The sequence below is a fragment of the Hevea brasiliensis genome, chromosome 3 (assembly GCF_030052815.1).
Source record: "Hevea brasiliensis isolate MT/VB/25A 57/8 chromosome 3, ASM3005281v1, whole genome shotgun sequence".
NCBI lineage: Eukaryota > Viridiplantae > Streptophyta > Magnoliopsida > Malpighiales > Euphorbiaceae > Hevea > Hevea brasiliensis.
In genome coordinates, this window is record NC_079495.1 from 88,382,420 (window position 1) to 88,406,542 (window position 24,123).

General features: G+C 30.8%; 1 protein-coding gene across 1 annotated transcript; it reads left to right on the plus strand.

Moving 5' to 3' along the window:
• The first annotated feature begins 15,484 nt into the window (after positions 1 to 15,484).
• On the plus strand, positions 15,485 to 16,963 carry LOC131178530 (anthocyanidin 3-O-glucosyltransferase 6-like). Its single transcript, XM_058143477.1, has one exon. The coding sequence runs from the start codon at positions 15,535 to 15,537 to the stop codon at positions 16,936 to 16,938; it is 1,404 nt and encodes a 467-aa protein (XP_057999460.1). The 5' UTR covers positions 15,485 to 15,534; the 3' UTR covers positions 16,939 to 16,963.
• The last annotated feature ends 7,160 nt before the right edge of the window (positions 16,964 to 24,123 follow it).

A 24,123-nucleotide genomic window follows, 5' to 3' on the forward strand; every position in this document is an offset into this window, starting at 1 on the left:
ATCATGCATGATGTCATTTCCCTACACCTTTTTCATTTTCCTTCTTTTTTTTTCTATTAATTCTTTAATTTAATCATCGATTTCGAAATTTTCTTTTCTTCGATTTTATTTGAAAGTTAGGTCAGGAGTCAGCTCTCGGGGTCAATTGACCAAATTTCCCCTCGCCGATTCATCCCGGTTTGCAAATAATCCAATATTTCTTCCGGCTCCCTGACCTAATTATTTGACTGGCTTAACAGTTCTTTTTAAAATGATTTTCTCTTTTCCACTGTGTTCATAAGGGTCCTAAGGACCGCGGCGTCACTTTTTATGGTTCGAAATTTGAGTTTAAAATGACTTCGCAGTCGTTCTCGAGGAGGTCACCCATCGCTGTGACTCTCAGCTCGTTTAACTTCTTATATTCTATTTTTCTTGTTTATACTTAACTAATTGGACATTACTAATTATTTGTGTTTATAGCTTCTCTAGTTTTCTTGAGTGTGGTTTTAATCCCCTTAACTGTTCGGACTGACACTGGTCACCGGAACAGTGAAATCTACTAGGCTATGCAAACGGGGGTGTTACATACCTAGAAGTGACCTAAAAGATTGCCTAAATCTAGAATTGCATGACATAAAAACTCAGAATTTTGACCATATGAACAGTAGTCAGTTTTTTTGGCATAACTCACTCAAAAATGGTCCAAATGATCTGAAATTTATACCGTTGGAAAGCTTAGACATAGGGCTACAACTTTGGTGGAGACCACCAAGCCCAGAAATGCTAATTACCAAGTCAAAATGATCACTAAAATTGGGTTACAAAAACTGGCCGAATTGACTTTGACCTAAAAATGACCTAAACTTTGCAATATAAGTGCAATTTGACCAGTAATAGTAAAATGACCATATCTTGGTCCATAGAACTCCAAATGACATGAAATCAGTCCCAAAATTTCAATAAGATATAGATCTATAATATTGGTAATTTGACCAAAACCCAAAAATCAAGGAAACTAGGTCAATTAACTTGATTAAGTTGGCACACTAAATCTGGAATTAGTGCAATTGACCATTAAGTCCAAAAAATTCAAATACGCATATCTCCCACAAGAAATCTCCCAATATAATGAGCCATAACAATTTGGAAAGCTAAGAAAGAGACCTAAAACTTTGTTTTAGACAACTTCCTCAAATTATAAATGTATAAGGTCAGAATTTAAGGTCAAAACCATTGACCTAATTAAGGACCATGCCAATATAAGACCTTTGAGTCCAAGTTAACAATTTGGCTATAAATAATTCTATAAGACTTAACAAATTACAAGTAAAATTTCTGATTGACCCTAATACATAGGGCAACAATACTTATGAAGAATGCTAGACCTCAATGTGATTATAAACAGTCCAAATAAATTAGTGAATTCAAAACCGAAAATGCCTAATAAGGAAGTCAAAATTTAACTTTGACCTAGTTATGGTTAAATGACCACAACTTAAGTTATACAACTCCAAATGGAGTAATTCAAAAAGGAAATTAAAGAAGACACAATGAGAAATAATTTAATGAAGAGAAATCTATTAAATCTACACTGTAGCTTGGTCCAATAGACAGTAAACATTGGCTATGAAATCTGAATAATTGCAATAAAATGCAATAAGCTTTGAAATGAAATTGGCAACATATATCAACATGTGAGGAATGAAAAATGGAATATATTAGTGACATTAAAACTAATTCACCTAGTGTGCATTAAAGGTCAACATTATGGTTAACTAATGAAACGAATAGTATTAATAAAATTTAATTATTGAACCTTATTATTAGAAATAATTTAAATGAGTATTGAAACACTTTAAATTGTGTGTTTCAATTAGAAAAGGCACTGGGAAAGGAAAAGACCCACTGAGTCAAGGCCAAGAGGCGACTCATCAGAGGTTTGTGCATAACTAGTTTTTAATTGATTTTATTCTAAATATTACATATGACTAAATGACATATTTTCCTTATGTATTATGTTTATCAAGTATTGGATTTAATTCAATGATTATTGAAATTGTTATAGTTGTATGAATTTAGCTTTGTGAAATAGTATTTGAACAAGTATTAAGTATTGTTGTGGATTGAATAAATTATGTTTTGGAAAATTTTAATAGAATATTTTTTGAATTGTGATGGACAAATTGCATGAAAAAATATAAATTTATGTTTTAAATTGTGACGAGTATAAAAATTATTAGATATTGGAATTGACTTTGAATCGAATTGTATTGTGATTTATGCTCACAAAAAGGACAAAGAGATTTATGATATTATTTTATATCTCACTATAGATGCTTGACTAGGTTATTACCCGTCTCTCTCATTTGTTGAGGAGACAATGGAGTTAGCTTTGTTTTGATTACCAAGGTATGTGCACAGGCTTAAATTCTCCTCTTATTAGAGGTTAGATCTAAGTTTTATTTTTTGTTATGGTCCTTTCGGAAGTTTCATTATTGTGATGTGTACTGTGCACGATGATTCGACCTTCCCGACCATAGGGAGTTAGAATCCGATTTGACCTCCCCAACCATAGGGAGTTAGAATCACCCCGGAGATGGCCCTTACGGATTAGTCTTGCATAGTTAGTGAGATAAAAAAATGGTTTTGAAAGATAAAGAATGGTTTTTGAATAATAAAGAAATTCGATTTCAAATGGAAGTTATGCATAGATTTTATTGGAATTAATCTTTATTTCTATAAATTGCTGGAATTACTTTAATTGTTCAGTTATGATTTGACAAATTGAAATTTTTGATCAAGGTTATTTTAACAAATGATTATATTATTGGCAACGATTGTTTTGACCTTTAGAATTTTTATGAAGTATAAGATTTCCAAATTATTTGTTATAATTTTGTCAACATATACATGGTATTATATTTTAAATTATAGTTGTGCACCACTGAGTTCACCACTCAACGATAGCTTTGCATGCTATCGCAGGTGAAAAGAGCATAGAGCAGTTGAGTAAGCTTCCTTGAAGACACATTCAGATCAGCTCTAGGTATATCATAGGTGTACCCATATATATAGGTTTTGATGTATGCATGTAAATATATGTATATAAATTATTTGAGCAGTTGTATAAAAACTCTTGTAAAATATTTTAGTATGTAATTAAATGCAAATTATTGTAATGTAAATTTGAGATTTCATTTACCTGTATAGTTTTATAATATTAATTTTTGAGTCTTGTAATCAAAGAAATGTTTCTTTTATGATGAGGTTGGCTTGAAAATGAAATGATTTGATTATTGAGATTGAATTGTGAGATGAAATGAAGTTTATTGGAGTTGTATTTGAGAAAACATATTGGGAGTGTTTTCCTTTTCAGGTTTGAAGAACTGTTTTCTCAAAATACAACCGGCAAACTGTTGAAATTTTGAAAAATTTTTATAATACTAGATTTTAATCGATGATTTAAATTTTACGAAAATTGATTTAAAATCCCTTGTAGTATATTTATTGGGTTACCGGTAGGCGAAGTACGATAATTCATTAGGTGTACTATGGGATCATGTTACATCTTACGGAGGAGTAGGGTGTGACACACCTGATGTAAATTATGAATTTATGCAATTAGTTCACAAATTATGTAAACTAATGAAATTGAGAATTTTGATATATGTAATAAGCATGAATGAATTTGTACAAATGAGTATGGATTTGAATTACATAATGATTTTTGAAATGATGATATCAATATGGATGAATTATTGTATGGAAAATATTGTTGAGATTTTTAAATAGGTGAATAGTAAAATACGCAAAATAGTAATAGAAACAGGGAAAACTCCGCTGGGTTCTCCTTAGAAAAATAATTGATATTAAAATATAACGAGAACAAATTATTAAAAGAATAAAGTAAGATAAGATAGGGTGCTCCGGTACCGAATGTGACATGTCTTGCTCGGCTACATTATAGACAGGTAATGGGGTGTTACATTTATTAGTATCAGAGCACGGTTTAGGCGTTCTTAGGCATAGATAGATAGAATACGATTGTGTGCATAACATGCATTGCATTCATATGAGCCGAGGTGACACTAATGTAGATCTGTTTTCTCTGGTAAGGTGAAGAAATAAGGAGGTAGCAGCTCCTCGACTATTTACACCGGGTAAATTTCGAGGATGAAATTTTTATTAGAGGGGAAGAATTGTAACACCCTTACTTTAGCTAGTCCGTGCATTCGACTATTCCGGTGACCAATGTCTGTCCAAACAACTAGAATGACTAGAACTATATTTAGACTAGAGTGAGGAGTCATCAATAGACTAAATAATGGTAAGGAAAAATTTAGAAAAATTTTAGAAATGAAATACAATAAAGTTAAATGAGCCAGTGCCCCGGTGATGGGTGACCCTAACGGAAAGTTATTGTAAAAACAGCTAGCAGCCCAAAACCCGAGGGAAATTCCATGAAATAATTTTTGGGACTCTAGAAAAGAGTCATTGAGGTTTTGATGGCATTAAAATGCCAAGAAAATGCTTAGAAAAATTTTTAGATCGGTACAGACAATTTTAGTCTGTTAAGCAAAATGAAGGGCATTTTGGTCATTTCGCATTCAAAAACGATTTTTGACCGACTTGTCCATTTAAGTGGTTGAATTATATGACATAAAATATGAATTAATATTGGTGATAAAATAATTAAAAATGAGTAGAGATGAAAAGAAAAGAAAATGAGATAAAATGCAAATTATGACCTCATTATGATGTCATTAAAAAGCTCCCACCAATCACATTTAAACAAGCCCTCCTAAAACAAGTAAAAAGAGATAATTGAGACAAAAATAAAAAGAATTTCAGCTTCATCTTCTTAATCAGCCGGCACACCTTTCACTCAACCTCCATGAGTGTTGTTTCATCTCTCTCTTCCATTCCCATGAATTCTCACCACTAAACCCTACACTCCCTTCATTAAAACTTGTTTACACCTCTTGGGGAAGTGTTTGGCTGCTAAGAATTGAAGAGAAAGTGAAGTTTAAGCTTGGGAAAATTCTGCTAAAAAAGGTTAGTGCTACTACTCTTTAATTTCTCTTTAGATTTCATGTTGGAAGCAATTTACTTAGAATTTGAAAGAATTGAAAGAAAATATCCATGTATGAGCCACTTCCATTTTTGGCAGCCATGAATTAGGAAAGTGTTTGATGAGTTTTGATGCAATTAAAGATGTTTATGGGTGGCTTTGATGGTGATTATGAGACTTTGAACATAAATTGATGTGTGTGAAGTAGGATTTAAATATTTAAGAATTAGGGTTTGAGGCATGAAGTTAGGGTTTTGCTCATGTGTTGGTGAATGGAAGTCCTAATGGTTAATTGGTGACCATTTGGCTATGTTTGATGAGGAATTGAAGTGAATTATGGCTTTGGATTTGAGGTTGGTTATGCTGCCTCATAGGACCTGCAGGGCTGGATATGAGTCCAGCAAGTTTGGGCAGCTGTAACTTGAGTGATGTAGGTTCAATTGGTGCAAAGTTAATTGGACATGAAACTAGACACATAATGGCACAACTTTGATGGAGAAACCTTGCCCAGAAAACAAACTTAAAATACCCTAAAAATTGACCAAATCCGGGTAACCAATTCTAGACCTGGTAAAAGTGACTAAATAAATATTGTTTATTCATTTGGCCTTAACTCAGTGTAGAAATGTCCAATTGTCTTGAATTTTATATCAATGGAAAGCTTAGACAATTTAGGACAACTTTTATGAGGATCACAACTCCAAATTTTGACCAGAACTTAATGAAATTGTCCATGAAAGTCAGGACACCAAAACTGCCAGATTTGGTTTCTGCCTGGAAATTCTGGGTAGACAGCAATCCGGCCAGCCTTATTGAAATTTTTATAACTTGAGCTAGAAAACTCTAAATGGAGTGATTCAAAAAGGGAATTAAATAAGACACATAAAGAAACAACTTTGATGAAGAAAAGTTTGTCAAATTCTCACTGTATAATTGCCTAATGGAACAGTAAACTCTAGCATTCAAAACTGAAATTTTTTATTTATTTCATATTGGTTTGAAGTACTGATTGGCAACCAATGCCAACACTTTTGTGAACCAAAATATGGTAATTTCATGTGGTTAGAACCCACGTAACTATTATGAATTAAAAAGTCAACTTTTGAAGGGAAATGGTCAAGTGAATAGTAGCCTCAATAAGTAATGCAAAGGACTAAAACTTAAATTGCAAATGATAAGTTATATAAATAGTGTAATGAATAAATGGATCATGTTAATGTATGAATGAGACATTAGTTCTCATTATTGTAGAAAGAAAAAATACTTTGAGTACAATGGTATAGAAGGATAATTGATGTGAATTGTGATCATATGAATGATCAAATAAATATATAAATTATAATGAATGCATAAATTATGTAGAATTGTATTTTAGAAATTTATACTTCTGTTAGGAATAGAATTGAAATATTATAAATTATTGTTGGAGCTTATAATGAAATAATGAAATAATAAAACATAATGACACTTAATGGTACCTATGTGGCCATGTATTGCCTAGACACGTGTGTCAGATTGGATAGATTGGCATGCTAATAAAGTATTGTTTTAGCAGTACTGCGCAAGGCTTTATGCTCGCACTCATGGCTTTTATGTTCGATTATATGTTACAATGGCGTTTAGCCATACTGATATGTTATCATGGCTTTTTAGCCATTCTGACTACATACATGGTTGACGTTCCGCATTTCACATCCCATGGTATGACGCTCCGAGGCATCGCGGTGACCAGTGCCAATGACCCGTTATCCAGTTTAGTCAGCCTGTCATAGGTTACTTGGGTAGTGAAATTTATTAAACTGAGTTAAGAATAATAGCAACTGAAAATATTAGCAATTAAATAAAAGAGTAAGAATATTTAAAATAAATTAGATTACTTATTTAGTAGAAAGAATTAAAATAAATTGGAACGATATTAAAATTTAATTGTTATGAAATAATCTACTGTAACATAGAAAGTATTGAATGAAATGATAAAAAGATTTGTGAAAGAGATATAAGTATATTACTACTGTGAATTTAAGAATAAAATGCTTCTTAAGATGAATAAATTAGAACGAAAGATAGTTGATACTAGAACTATTATATTAAATTAGATTAAATTCCAGAGTATCCAAAGTATAATCCATTTCTTTCTTTATTTGTATATTATTTTCTTGTTATATTATTGCACCACTAAGCAGCAATGCTTAGTGTGATGGATTGTTTCCTTCGTGCAGGTATTGAAGTTAAAATTCGGTGGGCAATTGACTGGGATTTTTGGAGTCCAGATCTGCGGAAGTGTCTGAAGTATTCAAGGTTATCACCTCCTCGGCAATACATGTAGATAGGGCTCACATTAGTCATATTATGTAATTTATACATTATTATTGTTTATTATGTTGTAATGAAATTAGGAAATTGTATGTAATATGCATCTGATGTAAATTATGAATTTATGCAATTAGTTTGCAAATTATGTAAACTAATGAAATTGAGAATTTTGATATATGTAATAAGCATGAATGAATTTGTACAAATGAGTATGAATTTGAATTACATAATGATTTTTGAAATGATGATATGAGTATGGATGAATTATTGTATGGAAAATATTGTTGAGATTTTTAAACAGGTGATAGTGAAATACGCCAAATAGTAATAGAAACAGGGGAAACTCCGCTGGGTTCTCCTTGGAAAAATAATTGATATTAAAATATAATGAGAACAAATTATTCAAAGAATAAAGTAAGAGAAGATAGAGTGCTCCAGCACCGAGTGTGACATGTCTTGCTCGGATACATTGTAGAGGGGTAAGGGGTGTTACATTTATTGGTATCAGAGTACGGTTTAGGCATTCCTAGGCATCGATAGATAGAATACGATTGTGTGTATAACATGCATTGCATTCATATGAGTCAAGGTGACACTAATGCAGATCTGTTTTCTCTGGTAAGGTAAAGAAATAAGGAGGTAGCAGCTCCTCGACTATTTACACCGGGTAAATTTTGAGGACGAAATTTTTGTTAGAGGGGAAGTATTGTAACAACCTCACTTTAGCTAGTCCGTGCATTCGACTGTTCCGGTGACCAATGTCTGTCCGGACAGCTAGAATGACTGGAACTATATTTAGACCAGAGTGAGGAGTCATCAATAGACTAAATAATGGTAAGGAAAAATTTAGAAAAATTTTAGAAATGAAATACAATAAAGTTAAATGAGCCGGTGCCTCGATGATGGGTGACCCTAATAGAAAGTTGTTGTAAAAACAGCTAGTAGCCCTAAACCCTAGGGAAATTCCATGAAATAGAAGAGTCATTGAGGTTTCGATGGCATTAGAATGCAAAGAAAATGCTTAGAAAAATTTTTAGATCGGTACAGACAATTTTAGTCTGTTAAGCAAAACAAATGGTATTTTGGTCATTTAGCCTTTAGAGACGATTTTTTACTGACTTGTTCATTTAAGTGGGTGAATTATATGACATAAAATATGAATTAATATTGGTGAGAAAATAATTAAAAATGAGTAGAGAAGAAAAGAAAAAAAAATGAGATAAAATGCAAATTATGATCTCATTATGATGTCATTAAAAAGCTCCCATCAATCACATTTAAGCAAGCCCTCCTAAAACAAGTAAAAAGAGATAACTGAGACAAAAAAAAAAAAAGAATTGCAGCTTCATCTTCTTAACCAGCCGGCACACCTTTCTCTCAACCTCCATGAGTATTGTTTCATCTCTCTCTTCCATTCCCATTAATTCTCACCACTAAACCCTACACTCCCTTCATTAAAACTTGTTTACACCTCTTGGGGAAGTGTTTGGCTGCCAAGAATTGAAGAGAAAGTGAAGTTTAAGCTTGGGAAAATTCTGCTAAAAATGGTTAGTGCTACTACTCTTTAATTTCTCTTTAGATTTCATGTTGGAAGCACGATTTGACTTAGAATTTGAAAGAATTGAAAGAAAATATCCATGTATGAGCCACTTCCATTTTTGGTAGCCATGAATTAGGAAAGTGTTTGATGAGTTTTGATGCAATTAAAGATGTTTATGGGTGGCTTTGATGGTGATTATCAGACTTTGAACATAAATTGATGTGTGTGAAGTAGGATTTGAATATTTGAGAATTAGGGTTTGAGGCATGAAGTTAGGGTTTGCTCATGTGTTGGTGAATGGAAGTCCTAATGGTCAATTAGTGACCATTTGGCTATGTTTGATGAGTAATTGAAGTGAATTATGGCTTTGAATTTGAGGTTGGGTATGCTGCCTCATAGGACATGCAGGGCTAGATATGAGTCCAGCAAGTTTGGGCAGCTGTAACTTGAGTGGTGTAGGTTCAATTGGTGCAAGGTTAATTGGACCTGAAACTAGACACATAATGGCACAACTTTGATGAAGAAATCTTGCCCAGAAAACAAACTTAAAATACCCTAAAAATTGACCAAATCTGGGTAACCAATTCTGGACCTGGTAAAAGTGACTAAATGAATAGTGTTTATTCATTTAGCCTTAACTCAGTGTAGAAATGTCCAATTATCCTGAATTTTATATCAATGGAAAGCTTAGACAATTTAGGACAACTTTTATGAGGAACACAACTCCAAATTTTGACCAGAACTTAATGAAATTGTCCATCAAAATCAGGATACCAAAACTGCCAGATTTGGTTTCTGCCTAGAAATTCTGGGTAGATAGCAATCCAGCCAGCCTTATTGAAATTTGTATAACTTGAGCTAGAAAACTCCAAATGGAGTGATTCAAAAAGGGAATTAAATAAGACACATAAAGAAACAACTTTGATGGAGAAAAGTTTGCCAAATTCTCACTGTATAATTGCCTAATGGAACAATAAACTCTAGCACCCAAAACTGAAATTTTTTATTTATTTCATATTGGTTTGAAGTACTGATTGGCAACCAATGCCAACACTTTTGTGAACCAAAATATGGTAATTTCATGTGGTTAGAACCCACGTAACTATTATAAATTAAAAAGTTAACCTTTGAAGGGAAATGGTCAAGTGAATAATAGCCTCAATAATTAATGCAAAGGACTAAAACTTAAATTGCAAATGATAAGTTATACAAATAGTGTAATGAATAAATGGATCATGTTAATATATGAATGAGACATTAGTTCTCATTATTGTAGAAAGGAAAAGTATTTTGAGTACAATGGTATAGAAGGATAATTGATGTGAATTGTGATCATATGAATGATCAAATGAATATATAAATTATAATGAATGCATAAATTATGTAGAATTGTATTTTAGAAATTTATACTTCTGTTAGGAATAGAATTGAAATATTATAAATTATTATTGGAGCTTATAATGAAATAATGAAATAATAAAACATAATAACACTTGATGGTATCTATATGGCCATGTATTGCCTAGACACATGTGTCAGATTGGATAGATTGGCATGCCAATAAAGTATTATTTTAGCAGTACTACGCAAGGCTTTATGCCTATATTCATGGCTTTATACCCGCACTCATGGCTTTTATGTCCGATTATATGTTATCATGGCGTTAGCCACACTGATATGTTATCATGGCTTTTTAGCCATTTTGACTACATACATGGTTGACGTTCCGCATTTCACATCCCATGGTATAATGGCCCGAGGCACCGCGGTGTCCAATGCCAACGACCCATTATCCAGTTTAGTTAGCCTGTCATAGGTTACTTGGGTAATGAAATTTATTAAACTGAGTTAAGAATAATAGCAACTGAAAATATTAGCAATTAAATAAAAGAGTAAGAATATTTAAAATAAATTAGATTACTTATTTAGTAGAAAGAATTAAAATAAATTGGAATGATATTAAAATTTAATTGTTATGAAATAATCTGTGATAACCTAGAAAGTATTGAATGAAATGATAAAAAGATTTGCAAAAGATATATAAGTATATTACTACTGTGAATTTAGGAATAAAATGCTTCTTAAGATGAATAAATTAGAATGAAAGATAGTTAATACTAGAAGTATTATATTAAATTAGATTAAATTCCAGAGTATGCAAAGTATAATCCATTTCTTTCTTTATTTGTATATTATTTTCTTGTTATATTATTGCACCATTAAGCAGCAATGCTTAGCGCGATGGATCGTTTCCTTCGTGCAAGTACTGAAGTTAAAATTTGGTGGGCAATTGACTGGGATTTTTGGAGTCCAGATCTACGAAAGTGTCTGAAGTATTCAAGGTTGTCACCTTCTTAGCAATGCATGTAGATAGGGCTCACATAAGTCATATTATGTAATTTGTGCATTATAATTATTTATTATGTTGTAATGAAAATTAGAAAATTGTATGTAATATGTACCTGATGTAAATTATGAATTTATGCAATTAGTTTACAAATTATGTAAACTAATGAAATTGAGAATTTTGATATATGTAATAAGCATGAATGAATTAGTACAAATGAGTATGGATTTGAATTACATAATGATTTTTGAAATAATGATATGAGTATGGATGAATTATTGTATGGAAAATATTGTTGAGATTTTTAAACAGGTGAATAGTAAAATACGCCAAATAGTAATAGAAACAAGGGAAACTCCGCTGGGTTCTCCTTAGAAAAATAATTGATATTAAAATATAACGAGAACAAATTATTAAAAGAATAAAGTAAGATAAAATAGGGTGCTCCGGCACCAAGTGTGACATGTCTTGCTCGGTTACACTTTAGACGGGTAAGGGGTGTTACATTTATTGGTATCAGAGCACGGTTTAGGCGTTCCTAGGCATCGATAGATAGAATAAGATTGTGTGCATAACATGCATTGCATTCATATGAGTCGAGGTGACACTAATGTAGATCTGTTTTCTCTAGTAAGGTGAAGAAATAAGGAGGTAACAGCTCCTCAACTATTTACACCAGGTAAATTTCGAGGACGAAATTTTTGTTAGAGGGGAAGAATTGTAACACTCTCACTATAGCTAGTCCGTGCATTCGACTGTTCTGGTGATTAATGTCTGTCCGAACAGCTAGAATGACTGGAACTATATTTAGACCAGAGTGAGGAGTCATCAATAGACTAAATAATGGTAAGAAAAAATTTAGAAAAATTTTAGAAATGAAATACAATAAAGTTAAATGAGCCGGTGCCCCGGTGATGGGTGACCCTAATGAAAAGTTGCTATAAAAGCAGCTAGTAGCCCTAAACCGGAGGAAAATTCCATGAAATAATTTTTGAAACTCTAGAAAAGAGTCATTGAGGTTTCGATGGCATTAGAATGCCAAGAAAATATTTAGAAAAATTTTTAAATCGGTACAGACAATTTTAGTCTGTTAAACAAAATGAATGGCATTTTGGTCATTTCGCCTTTAGAGACGATTTTTGACCGACTTGTTCATTTAAGTGGGTGAATTATATGACATAAAATATGAATTAATATTGTTGAGAAAAAAAATTAAAAATGAGTAGAGAAGAAAAGAAAAGAAAATGAGATAAAATGCAAATTAGGAAATTGTATGTAATATGCACCTGATGTAAATTATGAATTTATGCAATTAGTTTGCAAATTATGTAAATTAATGAAATTGAGAATTTTGATATATGTAATAAGCATGAATGAATTTATACAAATGAGTATGGATTTGAATTACATAATGATTTTTGAAATGATGATATGAGTATGGATGAATTATTGTATGGAAAATATTGTTAAGATTTTTAAATAGGTGAATAATAAAATACACCAAATGATAATAGAAACAGGGGAAACTCCTCTGGGTTCTCCTTAGAAAAATAATTGATATTAAAATATAATGAAAATAAATTATTAAAAGAATAAAGTAAGATAAGATATGATGCTCTGGCACCGAGTGGGACATGTCTTGCTCGACTACACTATAGACGGGTAAGGGGTGTTATAGAAAACTTCCCAAGAGGTCTCCCATCCTATGATTTCTCTCAAGCGAGCATACTTAACCCTTGAGTTCTTCCAACTCTCCAAACCATTTCACCAAAAGATGCCTCTAGTGATTAGTTTCCCCCATTTAATGTATGATTCGATTTAATTCATGTGCCTCGCATTCCACTACCCTAGGTAGCCTCGCCATCCTAGAAGCCTACCGGGAGTTTACTCTCTCAAGCCACTTCCCGCCCTCATCGGACCGCTTCCTGAGTTGGGTCGTCACAGTTATTTTACTTTTAGTTTGATTGTTAAACTCACCATGAGTGAGTAGTTTTCTTAATTCTTGAATTAGGGATGTAGCATTCTTAGTTCTGTTATGGATTTACATTGATTTTATTTAATAAACTTAGAGTTTTATTCTTTAATTCAATTTCTTGCAATCTTAATGTATGCTTTGTGTAGAGCTTCACTTATTTATGATTCTAAATATTAATTGAACGATTGAAAGATGAAGATTAATATTAGAAAATCAATATATCTAACTTAGGGTTTTTGACCTAGAGATAGGCTGAGATCTTATGTGGAGTTCATAATTAATCAAAGAGCTTTAGGGTTTCAATTAAGATTGATTGCTATGAAAGTAATGTTCAGATTAATTATGATACACCTTAAGTACCTTAAGAAATGACTTAAGATAACATAAGATTAATTTCCTCCAAAGTAATAACTTTTCAATTTTTTGAATAAATGAGATTAGATCTGTAATAGGCTAAAGTGTGAGCCCCTTAATTCTAGAATTGTTTTCATTAATTGATTACCTTAGTTAAATTGTTTAGCTTTCCTTTACTTCATTAGTTCTAGTTAGTTTAGCTTTCCTTTACTTCATTGGTTCTAGTTAGTTTAGCTTAAATTCTCATCATAACAATTGGTAGTCTAGATAGTTATAATTATTGTTTAGTTTAGTACTCACCAAGTTGCTCGTGGGAACGATACTCTGCTCACTACTGTATTGCTTATTAACGATTCGTGCACTTGCAGAATTTTACACAATAGCAGTTACTTTAGCACTCAAGTTAAGGAAGGTAATTTAGAGAAATGGTAATGAACAGTGCCTTTGAGAATGTGTGAAAGTGTACTTGAGTAGGCGTTGAAGGCCTATTTATATGGTGACATGAGAGAAAACAACGCTAATCTCAGAAACCGTTAACCAATCTTGAGCCCTTCGCTTGTTGCATGCCATGGAATCGTTCAACATGATTCTCGATGAGAATTACTTCAATCATACTCATCGGCATGTCGTAGACACGTCATTACAATGTGGGTTGTAGAGCGTAGATCTCTTGTCTCATGGGTTTAATAACATCCGATCTGTATGTTGTGAAACGATCTCCTGATCTCGTAGAGATAGGAGATGGCTCTAACTTGACTTGAGCTATACTTGAGGTGGCCTGTGGCTACAACTGATCCAAATGAGACTAGACTTAGAGTTGGTAAATCCATCCTAGTTAAGATCGGATTTTGAGATAAACTATATCAACATATATAATTTTTGTTTTTATACTTTTCAGATTATTAATATAATTTTTAAATTAAAATATTATTAAATAAAGATAATATTTGAATATATTGTTTTTTAATATATTAAGAGATAAAAAATTTTTGATATTTTAATTAAAGTATAACGATTATATGATTTAATTAAACTTAATTTATTTCATATCTTTAATCAATATTTTTAATATGTTGTTATATTTTTTTAATTATTTTTATTATGAAATATTCATTAAAATTTTTGAGAGATATAATAAATTTAATCGACATAAAAAATAACAAAAATATTATATGAAGTAATCAACAATAAATTTAAAATATTATTTTATTTTCATATATTAAAATTGAAAATTTGTAAATTAAAATTATTTATATATTAAAATTATTATTAACCAAAAGTACCAACAATTCCTTAATTATGAATAAAAATAAACCAAGCTAATCCTAACAAAACAAATTAAATTAAAATAAATGTTGATTTCATTAATATTTTACATAAGGTATAATAATTTTCCATAAAAATGTAATAAATAATAAATTAAAATGATAAAAAGAGGAAACGAAGACGTGATTTATCTAGGCCACGACCCAGGATGGAAAATGAAAACCAGATGGGACCCTGCCCAGTGCCCATCACTGTTTCTCTGAAGCAATGGTTACTTGTTAGCGCTATCCTAAGCCACATACATAGGGAAGGATAAAAGAGCGATAACCTGCTCCAGAAAATTAATATATTCAATTTTAAATTTAATTATTATTATTTAAATTAATTTAAAACTCAATTAAAATATTTAAAATTAATTATTATTACTTCAATAAAATACAAACTCAAATGATTTTATATATTTTAATTAATAATTTATATAAAATATAAAAATATCATCCATTATTATTCTAGCCACACAATACGTACAAAACTGAAGTTTGTTTTCAAATTTGATTCTTAAAAATTAAATAATAAAAAATTTGATATCGATTTCAGATAAAATCCTATTAAAACCGAACCAAATATCCCCCACTTATTACATGGCACGCACTTCTTCCATTAGCTAAAAAATTTCTAGCCTACAAATAATGAAGAAAGCAGAGCTTGTGTTCGTCCCGACGCCAGGCATGGGCCACCTTGCATCGACGTTGGAGGCAGCAAAGCTTCTCCTTGACCGTCATAATCGACTCTCCATCACTGTCCTCATCATTAAGCGTTCTTCAGACACTCTCGTCAGCTCCTTCGTTAATTCCATAGCTAAATCAGATCGTATCCAGTTCATCGAACTACCTAATGTTGATGAAGGCTCCTTGGGTTTCGGTTTTATTGATAAACAGATTCCCCATGTCAAAGAAGCCGTCTTCAAGCTCACTTCTCGCCCTGATTTGTCGCTCGCCGGATTTGTACTGGATATGTTCTGTACATCGATTATGGATGTGGCTAAAGAATTTGGTGTTCCATCTTATATTTTCTTTACTTCAGGTGCATCTTTTTTCGGTTTTATGCTTTACATGCAACTTATTCACGATGAGCAGGAGATGGATCCTACTCAGTTCAAGGATTCTGACGGTGAGTTGCCGGTGCCAAGTTTGGCTAACCCACTTCCTGCTAGAGTTCTGCCTTCTGTGGTGCTTGTAAAGGAGTGGCTTTTCTTTTTCCTCCACTACGCTAGACGATATAGAGAAGCTAAGGGTATAATGGTAAATACATTCATGGAGCTGGAATCCCATGCACTAAACTCTCTTAGAGATGCTAACAGTAATATTCCTCCAATTTATCCTGTGGGACCCATTTTGAATCTGGAGGGTGACAGCCATAGCCATAATGTGAGGCCAGATGGGAGTAAAATCATGGAGTGGCTTGATGATCAACCTCCATCATCAGTAGTGTTTCTCTGCTTTGGAAGCATGGGAGGTTTTGATATGAATCAAGCCAAAGAAATTGCGTGTGCGTTAGAGCAAAGTGGACACCGATTCTTGTGGTCTCTACGGCGGCCCCCACCAAAGGGTAAAATAGACTTATCAGCTGATTATCAGAATTTCCAAGAAATATTACCCGAAGGATTCTTGGATCGTACGGCTGGGATAGGAAAGGTAATTGGGTGGGCTCCACAAGTAGCCATATTGGCCCACGCAGCAATTGGAGGTTTTGTTTCGCATTGTGGATGGAATTCTATACTAGAAAGCATATGGTTTGGTGTTCCAATCGCCACGTGGCCGATGTATGCAGAGCAACAATTTAATGCCTTTTTAATGGTGACTGAGTTGGGATTGGGTGTGGAAATTAAAATGGATTACAGGAGAGAGAGCGAAATAATAGTAAGCGCGCAGGATATAGAGAGAGGAATACGGTGTGTGATGGAACATGATAGTGAAATAAGGAAGAGGGTCAAAGAGATGAGTGAAAATAGTAAGAAGGCCTTGAAGGATGGTGGATCTTCATACTTTTGTATAAACCGTCTGATTGAAGATGTGATGGATAATTTGCCATGAAGCACCTGCCTATTTGCCCTGTTGAGATCTGAACTATTTTGTGATAATTATATATTATATAAATTAAATGTAATATTAATATTTTTAATACTAATTTCTGAAGTTAAAAAATGTTGAAATTAGCCAAAATATCATTACAAAATCTAAATTAATATCCAATAATAGCCTTATGAGTCATTATAAAATTATGCTTCCAGTTTCTCTTTGATAATGTATTTTTTTTGTAAATAGTATAATTTAAACATGGGTTATAAGATTAAATTAGTTGTTAATTAATTGAATCCAAATATAAAAAGGACTTGTTAAATACTTGTTCAATGACAAGAAAAATACACTTATAACTAATAGAAGGAACTTTGCTCTTGCTAATATTCTTTTCAAGCTTGTTTGCAAATTAGATTTTTATAAGAATTTAATTTAATCATATTTTAATTATCATATTTGAAAATTTAATAATTGAAAGAATTTAATTTTTTTAATTAAAAAAATTATTTTAAAAAAATAAAAATTATATTGGAATTCATTTAATTTCTTTTCTTTGAAATGACTTTTTCAAAAGAAGCCTTATAGTTGTTAGTTTGAATTTCCATTCTCATCCTGAGTAATTTTATTTTAATTTTTATTACCATGAAGTACTTAAAAATCAATTAAAATGTATAATAAGGAATTTTCCAAGTTAATTCATAATTAAATTTTAATTAATTTATAATGGGGAATTACAAAAAAATCTAAAATTTTAAAAAATTTTTAATTTCACCGCGAACTGAAAAAATTGCCAATTAGACTATGCACCATTGAGGATTGCATATTTATACCACATAATTAGGTTGCCTTATTATTGATATAACAGAATCGCCATGTCAACCGTTATTCCAGAGTTTAATTGACAATTTTTTTTTTTTTTAGTTCACGGAGGAATTGCTTTTTTTTTTATTTGAAATTCAAGTTTTTTTTTTTCATTTCCCCTAAAAATTATGAGATCTTTGTATTCATAAGAGAATATATATATATATATATATATATATATATATATATATATATATATATATATATATATATATATATATATATATATATATTAAAAAAATGATGAAAATAGTTATACAACGCCGAGACTCAGTTAAAATTCCATTATTTATAATATTAAAAATTTAATTATATGTCAATATTATACACTTTTTTATTTTTTAAGTTGACTAATTCAATAATAGAATGAAAATATATTTTGTGAATTAAAAAATCTCATAAATTCTGGGGGAAATGCCAAAATGAAAGAAAACTTAAACTTTCAAAATATTTGCAATTTCATCCTAAACTAAAAAAAATTGCCAATTAGATTCCAGGCTAATGCCTTGTATGGCAGTTAAGAAAGGATGATGTGGCAGTTTTATTATCTCAATAACAAGACAACTTAAAAATTGTCATATTCGTCCCTAACTTATAGAGACAGATGTGACTTGAAAAACTGATAGAGTTTTCTCTTATGTTATTACTAATAAAATAAAGACTTACTGAAAAAATGAAACGAGAATATAGGCATCTATCTATTTGACGTTCATTTCAAAATCAAGTGAAAGTGGCACAAAGACAACAAAGAACATCCAAAAGTATATTTACAGATTTTGCTCTCTGTGAGGATTAAGGAATATAAATACAGATTTCTAGCTATCATTAACTACAAAGTTTATTGCCTCAATTTTACTTATAAGGTATATGTAAATTTTGTGGAACTCTTTTTGGTGGCATGTAAAATTTGCTAATGATTCGTTGTACTTGCTGTTACAGATTTTGAGATATTAAATAAAATATTTTCATGATTTATAGTATTTATGATGTTTTATAACTTGCATGGGACTTATGAAAGTTTAAGAAAGTGTGTTTAGGCTTGTTAGGGTCTCAATAGTCTTATACTTGCTCGTTTCATAGTGCCGATAACAATTTCTGATTTGAGTCGTTACAAAGTTGATATCATAGCTGTAACAACCCAAATTCGGGACTGTTAGCGGCGCTAGAACACTGAGAGACATAAGGTCACTAGGACCTGTAACAAGCCTAAACCTTTGCCTTTTCCCTTTACTCTTACTTTATCTTTATATTCATACAAGGGAAGTCATTGTCATATTTTTGCTTATAGGTATATGTACAATTTGTTGGAGCTCCTTTTGTAATGACATGTAAATTTTGCTATTTTGCCATTATACTTTGACACTTAATATTTTGTGATATAAAAGAATTATAACTACAAATTTGTGTTTAATAAAATATTTATATAAATAATATGAGCTTTTAAATGAGATTTTAATGCAAGTTAGGCTTTTATGGACATAGAGGCTTTATGCTAACCTGAATTCTAACGCTGGTAACGCTCCGAAATTGGGTAGTTACATAATAATTTTATAAAATGTTTAAATTATATTTATTTAAAATATAATATATACAAATTTATAAATATCATTAAAATTATATATTTATAATTAATTATTTATATTAACGGGTGTAGGTAACAAGTACTCAATATATTAAATTTGAACTCGACTTAGGTATTATTTTCCAAACTTAAACTGATTACAAACCTGATTATATATTAATCGAACACTACAGGAACAAGGCTTTAATGGAAATCTCATAACTAAAAGATAACTTCTCATCACAAAAACAAAATTACAACCAAATATATCCCATTGCATACTATTGCAACAAGCTTCGCCATTAACAAATTTACGAGACAGGAAACAATAACCGGTTGCAATTGAGTTTTAGGAAAATGATGTAATGTTAGCCACTAAAACTTAAATTGTGGCGATATCTTAAAGGTAATTGTGATCGTAATACCTTTGCAATTGAAAATCATAAATTTGTATTCTTGTGAAATTATGACGGTTTCTTTAAGGTAATTGTAATAGTATTAGCTTCGCAATTGGAAATCACAACTTTATATTCCTATGCAATTACGACCAAAAAATATGGTCACCATAAGCTATTATCCCACACTTTTGCAGTCATTTTTTTTTTATGAAAAACAGGTTCAACATTAAATTTGCTTGAACCTAATTATTTATAGAATTCAAAATATTTCACACATTATTTTTATATTTTATTGTTGCATATAATGTAAAGGATAAACAAGAAATTATTGAACATAATAAAACTATTTTCATATATAACATTTAAAAAATAGTTGCTATACAATGTTTGACCTAAAAACATTGTCTTGTTCAATCAATGTAAATTTGAAACAACTTGATTTTTTAAAATAAAATATTTAAAATCTTCACTACAAGAAATTAGATATTTTGTGATGAATTGCCTTATGATGATCTAAATTTCTTCATTGAAAAGTTAAATATTACAACGAAAATGTTAAATTATCATGATAAAAAAAAAACTTTTAATGACAACATGTAATTGTGTCATCATAATGTAGTTAGTTTGTTACCATTATGTATATTTAGTGACATTTTACAAATTTCGTCATGAAATAAATTTAAAATTAGATTTCCCACTAAAATTTTGACATCAAATTTTTTTATGATAAAATAATTTATTTTATTGTGAAATAAATTGTAATAAAATAAAAACTTATTATGAAAAATGTCATATTGTCGCCAATATATTTTTTATAATGAGTTATAATAATCGCCATGAAATCTTTTGGGGGCAAAATTTTCCTGCAATTTTCATGTGTAAATTTTTTTTTAATGATAAAATATGTTTATTTTGTGACAATACTTATTGTGGTTAAATTAAAACTATTCGTGACAAAATCTGAATTTCGTCATTAAATTTTATCTTTTATGATGAATTATACACATCACAATGTATTTTGGATAAAAGAGTTTTATCGCTTTGTTATTAAATTAATCATAATAAAACAGATTTTTTTTTTTTTTTTTTTTTTTTTTGGTGATGAATCCGTGTTTCATCATTACAAATTGATTGAATGACAAACATTAAAATTCATCATATAATTCTATGAGAAAAATCTTTTAATTTTTTAGGATAAAAGGAATAGTCATGAATTAATTCCTTATCATGACAAACACTTTTATGTCACTGAAACATTACATTTGGTGAGAATTATAATAATTGTCACTAAATATTTTCTAATGATCAAAAGTTTATATGACAAAAGTAATCGTGACAAAATAAATTTTTTCATGATAATGTAAGATTGTGTTAGTAAAAATAAATAATGACAAATTATATACGTCATTACATATTAATTTTTATGACAATTTATAAATAGTCACAATATATTTAAAATGAAAGATTTTATCGATGAAATAATTCGTAATAAAATGAATTTTTTTGTGACGAATTCGTATGTCGTTATTAGAAAGATCAATTTGACAAAAAATATTAAAATTCTTTATCGAATTTTATGAGAAAAAAAATGTTCACTTGTTTGTGACAAAAGCAATCATTGTTAAATAATAACTTACCATGACAAATAATATTACTAAAACTTTATATTTGATGATGAATCGTAACAGTCATTACTAAATATTTTCTAATGGAAGTGTTATCAAAAAGTTATATGATAAAAATATTCGTGGTAAATAAAATTTATCATGACAATCTAATATTCTTTTACTAAAAATAAATGATGATGAATTATATGCATCATTAAATATTATAGTTATGATAAACTATAAATGTAACGCTCTCACTTTAGGTAGTCCGTACATTCTACTATTCCGACGATTAACGTCTGTTCGGACAGTCAGAATATTTGGAACTACACTCAAACTAGAGTGAGGAGGCATAAATTGACTAAATAAAGACTAAAAAAATTAAGAAAAAATAAAAAAATGAAATATAATGATGTTAAATGAGCCGGTGCCCTAGCAATGGGTGACCTAACGGGAAGTAGCAGTGAAGACAGCTAATAGCCCTAAACCCGAGGAGAATCCGGTGAAATAATTTCTGGGATGCCAGAGAAGGGTTACGGTACCCCTAGGTAGCATTAGAATTTCAAGAAAAGGTTAGGAGAATTTTTAAGATCGGTACAGACAGTTTTGGCCTCTTAAGCCAAACAGGGGGCATTTTGGTCATTTCGTCTTCAGAGATGATTTTTGACCAACTTATCCAATTAAGTAAATAAATTAAATGAAATAAAATATGAATAAATATTGATAAAAAATTTAATTGAAAATGAATAGAAAAGAAAGAAAAAGAAAATGACTTAAATCCCTAATTATGACATCACTATGATGTCATTTAAATGCCCTCCACCAATCACCATTCAACAACACAATTAAAATTCTTTAAAAAGAGAAAAATGAGTCAAATTAAGAAACCAATTTCTGGTTTCTTCTTCTTCATCCATCTGTGACCCTCTCTTCTCTCTCCCTCCATAAAAATTTTCTTTCATCTCTTCCATTTCCCATGAATTCTCACTACTAAACCCTAAACATCTTTCATTAAAACTTGTCTATATCTCTTGGGAAAGTGTTTGACAGCCTAGAAAAAGAAAGAAAGTGAAGTTTAAGCTTTGGAAAATTCGTCTCAAAAAAGGTTAGTGCTGTAACACCCTCACTGTAGCCATTCAGTACATTCTACTGTTTCGGTGACCGGTGTCGGTCTAGACAGCTAGAATATCTGAAAAAAATATTTAGACTATAGTGATGAGTCATAAATAACTCAAATAATAATAAGAAAATTTAGGAAAAATTTTAGAAATAAAATACAACTGAGTTAAATGAGTCAATACCCTAGCGATGGATAACCTAGTGGGAAGTTGCGGTCTTCGCAGCTAGGAGCCCTAAACTCGAGAGAAAGTTCATAAAATAATTTTTGGGACTCCAGAGAAGAGTCATTGAGGTTTCTATGGCATTAGAATGCCAAGAAAAAGATTAGAAAATTTTTTCGATCGGTACAAACGATTTTGGCTTAATAAGCCAAACGGAGGGCATTTTGGTCATTTCGTCTTCGGAGATGATTTTTCACCGACTTGTCCAGTTAAGTAAACAATTATTATTATGACATAAAATATGGATAAATATTGCTACAAATTAAATTGAAATTGAGTAGAAAAGAAAAGAAAAGAAAATGAATTAAAATTGCAATTTTGACCTCATGCTTATGTCACTAAAGCACTCCCACCCAATCACCTTGCAACACACACTTTAAAACTCAATTAAAAAGAGATAAATGAGTTAAAATGAAAAACAAATTCTGGTTTCTTCTTCTTCTCCAACCGAGACCCATTTCTCTACCAACTTCCATTGTTGTTTCAATTTTGTCACTAGAAAATTGCTTAAAAAATCACCATAAATCCCTAACTTGACTTCACTAAATTTAATCCTCACACCTTAGAACACCTCTAGGCAGCAAAAAGAAGAGAAGAAAAGGAAGATTTGGAAACTTGGAAGAGTGATCAATTGAGGTTAGTGCCAATTCTTTCTAGAAATTTTATGTATACCTTATATGGAGTAGGAATTGAGTGAGAAAATTAAGTGGAATTAAATAAAATTTGCATGATGAATTTTTATTATTTTTGGTAGCCATGGACTTGTTATGGTTTTGATGATTTCTTTGGATTAAATGAGTGAATAGGCTGCCCTTGATATAATCGTATCACTTAAAACATTAATTTATGAGTTTAGTGCAAGAATTTGAAACTTTGGAATTTTAGGGCTAGGGTTTGAAACTCAAATAACACAAAATGATGTTGTAATGGTCATTTAGTGACCATTTGGTGTAGTTTGAATTGCAAATGGAGTGATTGGTGATATTAACTAATGTAAAGAATTAGACGGCCTTAAGTGTGTATTCTAGACCCTTTGAGTCTAGTGTGCACTTGGGGTTATAACTCAAGCTAGGTAGCTCCAATTGGTGCAAGGCTAATTGGAGGTTAAACTAGACAGAAAATGCAACAACTTTGACAAAGGAACCTGTCCTAGAAAACCAAACTATGTGGCCCTAAAAATTGACCTAATCCAGGTGACTAATATGCTGTCCTTGGAAAATGACCAAATAAATAGTGTTCATTCATTTGGTCATAACTTAGTATAGAAAGGTCCAATTGACCTGAATTTTATATCAAAAGAAAGTTGAGACATAGCCCTACAACTTTCATGAAGAAAACAAATCCAAATTTTGACCATAACTTGTCCAAAAACTCACCTGCAATTAGTGTACAAAAACTGCCAATATCCAACAATTGCCCAGAAATTTTGGGTA